At 37.0% G+C, this 8502-nt stretch overlaps 1 protein-coding gene across 1 annotated transcript; it reads left to right on the forward strand.

Annotated features, from left to right (window-relative positions):
- The first annotated feature begins 8066 nt into the window (after positions 1-8066).
- Positions 8067-8294, forward strand: LOC141523085 (phosphatidylinositol N-acetylglucosaminyltransferase subunit Y-like). The gene has a single exon (XM_074236364.1). The coding sequence runs from the start codon at positions 8079-8081 to the stop codon at positions 8292-8294; it is 216 nt and encodes a 71-aa protein (XP_074092465.1). The 5' UTR covers positions 8067-8078.
- The last annotated feature ends 208 nt before the right edge of the window (positions 8295-8502 follow it).

Below are 8502 nucleotides of genomic sequence, written 5' to 3' on the forward strand. Positions count from 1 at the left end.
CATTTGAACTCAGTTCTTTCTGATAAGTCCAGAACTCTACCCACAGTGCAATCCTGCCTATCTATGGTACTCTGATCACTCAGCACTTCTAATTGTTTTACTCTGAATTTTTGCTCAAACCCTAAAAAATGATGCCTTTCAGCTCTGATGCTCTTAAATTCTGTATAATTGCTTTTGGATTCTGCCAATCCAGCATTTAAGACCTTCCACAATGTGGTTTTAATTTACTTATCCCATCTTATCTTATATAACTCTCCTTCTTATGGTCTGTGTCTTAATCAAAATATATTAGTCAGAGATTGATATGTCATGCTAATAATATAAATCTACTTTTATAAATGTAATAATTCTCTTCAGACTGAGGTTTGCTAAGCACCTTTCCCAAAACAACTCATTGAGGAAGGTATAGTAAATATTATTTCCATTTTCCTCTAAGTGATTTTAAAGGAACATATATTTAAAGCAAGATCAGACCATAGAAACCATCAAATTTCTCTTTCAACAATAAGGAAACTGAGGCATATATAAGTTAAAGAGATAATGAGATTGTAAGTTTCAGAACAAGGATTTGAACCCAGGTTTCCCTTGCTCCAGATCCAGAACAAATCCTATGCTCTTCTCATTATACCTACTTCAGATTACTAAACTGAGGCTTAAAGAAGTTGATGTTATCTAAAATCACACAAATAATAGGTTTCGAAACCCAAACGTGGACAAAGGTCTCCCCTGACCCTAATTCTGGTAAAAGTCCTTTAGTCTTTTCACTACACTAGCTCTAGTACTAATAATAAGGCAAATGTCAAAGTCTGCTTAAAAAATAAAAGACAGGGGTGGCTAGGTTGCACAGTGGATAGAGCACTGGCCCTGGAGTCAGAAGTACCTGAGTTCAAATTCGGCCTCATACACTTAATAATTACCTACCTGTGTGGCCTTGGCCAAGTCACTTAACCCCATTGCCTTGCAAAAACTAAAAAACTAAAAATAAAAAATAAAAGACAGAGAAAACTGGAGAAGACACAAAGTGCTAAGTTGAATAAGAGCAGGGAGACAAACAGAAATAGACTATTTTTTGTTCTTTGAAATGGCTCTTTGTTCTAATGGTTTGAAATGTTTGAGAAATTTATAACAGAAAACAATCAGATTAAAGAGTCCAGACAAAAATGGATTTATTACCTTGCAGAATGGGCAGGTATTTGAAGAAAATAAATATTGCCTTTGACTATGGCCCTGAATTAAGAGCTATTTCAAAGATTCTTATTAGCAGCCCTGTTCTAGTACCTTTCAAAGCCATGAGCTTCCCTTCACGAAGGGATGATAGCTGTCTTGATCAAGGGAGGTGCATGTTCTTGAATAGTGACAAAATATATTAAAGGTCTGTCTTTAAGGTCACGGCCTAGTTTATTTTCTCTACTCTCACTTCATCATAATTGGTCCAAGTCAAGAGGAACTAACAAACAAATAAGAAAAATTGTCGCTCAGGACACAAGTTTTATTACCCAAAGTTCACTGCTTTGTCATTGACCAAGAGGCTGACCTCAGAGGGCAGATGCTTGGCTTCAGTTCTATGATGAATATCCTGCTGGAGAATCATGACTCAGGAGGATCAAACCTCTCCTGACCTGGTAAGGTCAAGGTGCCAAAAACCTACCTGACTCCCCCACAAAGCATTTCCTCTGGGGCCCTTCACCCAGGGCACCATTGCTTCCTGATCCAAGCTTTGAGTTCTTGGTCCTTTCTACAAGATAGATGCAGCCTTTTATGAAGCACTATGTCTTTATTGAATAATGAGGATCCCCATCTTATGCTGTTCTAAGGGAAATAAAAAGAAGACATGATACCTCAGCTAAACAAGTTTATCAATAAGTCAGTCAATAATCATTTAGTATTAGATATATATTAGACATGATGCCAGGGTTCTCAAGGAATTTATATTTTAATACGAAAAACAATATATTTAAATCAATAAAAATAAGATTAATATAGAGTAGGTAGAAGGCAGTCTTAAAGAAGAAGGCCTTTAGTGGTAGAAGGGACCACAGAAGCTGTCAAACTTGACTTCAGTTCAATCTCTGGTCTGTCTCCAAAAACACAACAGATACAGGAGATCCTGGGAAAGGTTTCATTTGAACAAAAGCTAAAAATAACTTGAAGAGAGAGCATAATAGGGATGTATGGGTTCATATTAGGGAAAGGCAAAGAGATAGGAGATAGAGGTTAATGAATGAGAAAGAGCACCGGTATGGCTGGACCATGTGGGACATAGAAAAGAAAAAGGTGTTAAAAGACTCTAAAAGGTAGAAAAGGGACAGATTGTGAAGATTTAAATGCCAAACAAAGGAATTTACATCATATGTATGTATGTGTATATAAATATACATATATATATATATGTATACAGAGAGAGAGAGAGAGAGAGAGAGAGAGAGAGACTTCATCTCAAGTTAGTAAGGAGTCATTGGAATTTAATGAATAGTAAGGAAATGTGAGAAAAGAAAAGGAAAGTAAAATAACTGAACTATAGGAAGAACACTTTGTGAGCTGTGTGAAGGGTAGATTGGAAAGGAGAGACCAAAAGCAAGAAATCCAATTGGAAGACTATTTCAGTAGTCTGAATTCAAGAGTAGTTGTGTGAGATTTAAAGATGGGAATGTACTGAGAGATCTGGTAGAGAAAGAAATATCAGGATTTGACAACTGATTGTCATTGTGGGGTAATCAAGAGAGGGGAATTGAAGAAAACACTAAAGTTGTGAGCCTAGGAGGGCTGGAAGAAGTGCTATGGTCCTCAAATGGATTCAGAAAATTAATTTATCTCCAATCACTTGAGGCAATCAACTATGCTTAACCAATTATGAATAGATACCTGGAGACATCCATAAAATTTTCAACAAGATACAAAGGAATATATCCAAACCTTCCATATGAAGAAAAAATCATCCAGAAAATGCATCAACTCTCTTCTATAAGTATATAAATGAAATGAAATATTATTGTATTATAAGAATTTAAAGGTCTGTCTTTAAGGTCACAGACTAATTTATTTTTTCTACTCCCCACCTCACCCTAATTGGTCCAAGTCAAGAGGAACTAACAAACAAATAAGAAAAATTGTCACTCAGGACACAAGTTTTATTACCCAAAGTTCACTCCTTTGTCATTGACCAAGAGGTTGACCTCAGAGGCCAGATGTTTGGCTTCAGTCCTCTGATGAATATCCTGCTGGAGAATCCTGACTCAGGAGGATGAAGCCACTAGCAGAGAAATTGCGAAGAGGACTAGATTTTGTGGAAAGAGGAAGAAAAATCCAGAAATCTAGAGTTCTGTCTTAGAAATATTGAGTTGCAATGTGTATAGGTCATCAAATCCAAGATAGCCAATTGGCAATTGACAATCAGGGATTAGAGTTCAGTGGAAAGATGAGAGCAAGATAAATTATCTGTATGGATATTTGAATAGAAAATCATGGGGGGTGATGCTATCACCATGTGAAAGAACATGGAAAAGACCTAAGATAAGGTCTGGGTAAGGGATATCTCCATTAAGATATGATGAAGATGATGTTTTGTCCTTTATCAAAGAAGATGATACCGTGACAAATATGTGTATTGGCTTTGAGTTGGGAGTGGGGGGGGGGTGCTGTGCTAAGTCACCAGACTTTCTCCTGAAGAATCATCTGGATCCAGTGGCCAGATATGAATCTGGATGACTGGAGATGACCCTGGATGTGAGGCAATTAGGTTCAAATGACTTACTCAAGGTCACACAACTAGTATGTGTCAAGTATCTGATGCTAGATCAAATTCCTGTCCTCCTGACTCCAAAGACCAGTGCTCTATCCACTGCTTTCCATTAAGTTATAAACAAAATGTTTTCCATTAAGTTATAATTAAGAATAAAAGAAGAGTGAAATTGGAAGATGACTTAGAGGGATTTAGTTCCACTCACACAAGAGCACATATTCTTTTTGCCATATTCCTTAAGAGATCATACTTGGGTTCATTTATTTCTAATACTCATTCACCTAAGACTTGGAAAGAATAAGGCAGAAAAGAGGCAAAAAATAGAGGTACAATATATATGTCATCTCTTGAAATTCCAGGCAAGGAGCAGCAGCCACCATCAATCTCCATACTTAGTGGCTTTTATCACTTTTGACTTTTCATTTGAAAACCTCTGAGATAGAGAGAGAGAGAGAGAGAGAGAGAGAGAGAGAGAGAGAGAGAGAGAGAGGTTTCCTGTACCTTTTCTATATAAACTCAGTTCCAGCTAATGAAATAATTAAAAAGTTTTTAATTATTAGCCAGAAAGATCTAGCTATAAATCCTGCTTCAGACACTTATTAGCTATATGAACTTGAGGGAATCACTCACTTTCTGTTCCTCATTTTCCTAATCTATAAAATACCCCTAAGAGGCCTAACCTTGAGGACCTCTGATGTCTCTTGCAAATCTCTAAATATAATCCTGTGCTAAATCTTCCCAAGTTTTTCTAAACTCTTCATCTTTCTTTCTTTTGTCAATCCAATCCTCCTTGAAGATAGGAACAATAGGATCTTTTTCTTGGTATTTCTGGCACCTGGAACATAATAAACTCTTAGCAAATGTTTGCTGAAATGATCTTTTCCATGCAATACAGTAATATTTCATTACATTCATATACCTATAGAGAGTTGATGCATTTTCTGGGAGGGGAATCTGGATGGGTTTTTTTTTTTCTTCATAAGGAAGGTTTGGATATATTCCTTTGTACCTTGTTAAAAAGATTGTGGATGTCTCTGGATATCTATTCTTAACTGGCTAAGGATAGTTTCTTGCCTCAAGTGATTGGAGGTAAATTAATTTTCTAAGTTCATTTGAGGACCATGGCACTCCTCTGTTTGAGACCTGCAAAAATTGACTAATTCATGAATTTTTTTTCTTTTTTTGTCAGAGAAAGGTGATCACATTCGAGAGATCAAAGACTTGAAAACAGAATTTGGTCTTAGGGGAAGGAGGGCTGTCCAACCCCAGAGTTTACCAGCATTAGAAATGGCAGTCAAAGAGAGGCAGTTTCTAGCCCAAAAGATGCCCACAGGAGGAATCACTGAGAACCGGAAGGATCCTCAATGTCGATCTAGTCCAATTCTTTCATGTTACAAAAGAGGAAACCAAGACTACTGGAAATTCAATGATTCGTTCAACATCATGCAGGTAATTAGTGTCAAAGTCTCTTCTGTATTATGATGCAAAACCAAGGGAAACAGAATTGAAAAAACAATGTACATAAAGACTTTAAGTATAAATAAAGACAAAATTGCTCAAATGCTAGTATTAGGAATACTATCCAGGATAAAGGGCATATCTTCCTTTCTATTTACAATCATTAACCCCCTTTTTTCCCAGAAACTGTGCCATGTTAATACAAATAAAAAATAACAATTGCCCATAATTCTTAGAACCAGAAAACATAGGGAATAAAAAGAAGAAATCCACACATCCCTTTCTGCAAGAAGCTATATTTCCCTCATTCCTTCCTATTTCATTTTAATAGCCTCTCATTTACTTCATGTCCCCAAAATCAAGAGGTCTGGGGCTAAGATTCAAGACTTACCTTGTGACTGTTTGAAGTGTGAATACTAAGTTTAAATGATGCTCTTAGAGCATCTCAGAGCTAGAAGGGGCTTCCAGGAATTTGTATTCCATTTCTTTCATTTTTATAGATTAGGAAAATGAGGTCCAGAAAAGGGAATGTGAATGACTCAGTTTCACTTAATAAGTCAGTGGCAGTATCAGGACTGGAACCCAAGGTTCCTAAGTCCTAGTTCAGGGCTTATTCCATTATCAACTGTATACTGCCTTCTTCCTTTGTCATTTCTCCCATACCCCTAAGCCCAAATAACATATACTACAATAAGAAATCAAAATATTTGGAATTTTTTCCTTTTCCATTATAAATGTAACCATTACAAACATTTCAGTATACAAAAGAACCTAGACTTATGATTTCATTTTACCAAGATCTGTTGGTAGGTCTCAGAGTTTTCAAGTTGCTTAATGCATTATGAGGTTAAATGATATGGCAAAGCCAGTATCTGGCAAAGGAAGGATTTGAATTCATAGCTTCCTACTTCTGAGACCAGCTCTTGTCTTATATCATATTTATATTTCAATATACAATGACAAGCAGTAAAAAAGATTACAAAGGAAACCATGAACTTTTTATGGGAATTTTATTTTCCAAAAGAGTACATGTTAATTTCATAAAGGCGGCAATAAAATTGCTTGTTTGTTTAAGTCCACTTCTGAATTTCTTTTGAATCTAAAATTTTCTAGTCTATTAATATTGATTTTGATTCTGAACCTCCTAGGGGCAGAAATGATGGAAGTAATGAGTGGGTAAATGATGGAACAAGAATTGGGGATTCAATGTCAGTTCTAAGTGTTCCTTTATAAGGTATCATTTGTCATAGGGTGTTGACATTCAGAAGTCATGGGTGAGAGAAGATATTTCAATACCAAGAGATCACAAGTCATCAAGAATACTTGACTTTTGTGAACTGAGACTAAAAGAGTCTGGCTTTCTCATGGGATGCATTTCTTTTTCATATATGAAGCCAAATGGCAACAATACATCAGTACTGGTCCCACTGTACTTTGAAGGTCCCATTAGTCTTCATGCCATACACCTCTAATTTGGGCCATCTGAACTTGGAATGAAGGGATGCTTTTCAGAAACATCAACTTCTCATATGCAGCTCTTTCCCAGAATTAAAAGAAACTGTCAAGGAAATTAATCTCTCTCATCCCCTAAAGAATTTTATTCCTTTGCCCACTGACTTCAACATTAAGACCATAATAAGGTCTTAAGATAATAAGGGTAATAGAATCATCGTTTTTGAATTTGGAATGTTAGACATGATTTCCAGGAGTTTTTAACTTGGAGATCTATGAAATTTTCATATATGTAGTTGTATGATAATTTAATGTTTAAGGACTGGCACTCTCAGGGTTGGGGGGGGAATTTATGTATGTCACACTTTAATTTTAATTATTAAAATTTTTCTCTACCAATCAATAAAACAATAAATCAAGCACTTATTTCTGGGGTGTAAATGATCACATGGAAAATTTAATAAACAACTCTGTAAAATACCCCTGCACACACAAGTTATAGGCATATATTCATATATTATACATAAATGTATTTATAACAATTTCAATGATTGTTTTTTTTTATTAATCATTATTTTATTTGATCCTTTTTTGAAAACAGTATCTGGAGAAGAGTTCAACAGATTTCAATGGATTGTTAAAGAGATCCATGACACAAAAAGGCTAAGAACCATTGTTCTGTCCCAACTTCTTTCTTTTACACATTAGGAAATTAAGATCACAAAAGGAGGAGTTGTTTGTCCAGGATCTCACAGGTAGTTGGAAGTAAAGCTAGGAGTCTTTATTTTGTCATCATAAATCTAAAGAGATTTTTCATTATCCCCATGCTGCTGCTTCTTGGATCCCAGACTATTGCCAGGAGATCACTAGCAGTCACATTCGGAAGCTAATAAACTTTTTCCTGAACTTCTTTCCTTACTCAACCCACATCCTCATGTGCCGATTGTTGAATGCTTGACCAAAATGACTCCTGAACCAATCCTCCCTGGAAATTGGCACTCCAGAATCCAGATCCATCAGCTTACTTAGAATGCAAAATAGATGCTGGCATACAATCTCTTCAACAGTGGATCCCACGGTCTGCGCTGCCGCAGGGAGCGAGGCCAGCGGCGCCATCCGGGAGCAGAGCGAGCTCGGGTGGCACGGGCTCTGACCGGGCCTCGCCCGCGGCGGCCTTGGACAAGGCCCTGCTGGAGGTGCTGGTGTGCCCGCTCTCCAAGAAGCCCCTCAGGTAGGAAATGGCAACAAATGAACTGATTCATGAAGAATTAGGAATTGCTTATCCAGTCGTCAATGGCATTCCTAATAGGATACTACAGGCAGCAAGAATGATCCACCAGAATAAGCAACAGGAAGAAAAAGAACACGAATAGCCTGTTTCTATTAAGGATTCCTACACTGGAGGAGGGAAAGATAAGCAGTCAAGAAAATGTTTCTGTCTCTGCCCACACTGACTGTGCTTGTTCCCCTGATTTCTTTGGCTGAATTGTTTCACTCAGCCTCTGTAGATGAACACTTCCCCCACAGTTGCACCAGCACAAGCAGCCTCTGCTTTTACAGTCTTCTCTTGCCAATCACCATTCCAGTGTATGTGTTCTTTCACCTCTGGACATGGATGGGTATTAAGCTCTTTAGACATAATTAATACCATGACTGACCCTGAGACACTAAATGCTCTTAGGCCCTGGGATTCATATTAAACAGAAAAATGTATAATTCTACTCCATTTAACTCTTAATACACTGGAATGATCGCATTTTCAAAGGGAACTAAGATTTTCAACCCTCTCTCAGGAGTAAAGAAAGTTAAATGAGTTTCTTTTTTATCTTACCTTTTCCATACTTGAAGGGGGA

This window comes from Macrotis lagotis, chromosome 4 (genome assembly GCF_037893015.1).
Source record: "Macrotis lagotis isolate mMagLag1 chromosome 4, bilby.v1.9.chrom.fasta, whole genome shotgun sequence".
NCBI classification, from domain to species: Eukaryota; Metazoa; Chordata; class Mammalia; order Peramelemorphia; family Peramelidae; genus Macrotis; species Macrotis lagotis.

What these genes read in the sequence shown, in the direction of transcription:
- LOC141523085 (XM_074236364.1), top strand. Translation starts at nt 8,079, where the DNA reads ATGTTTCTGTCTCTGCCCACACTGACTGTGCTTGTTCCCCTGATTTCT.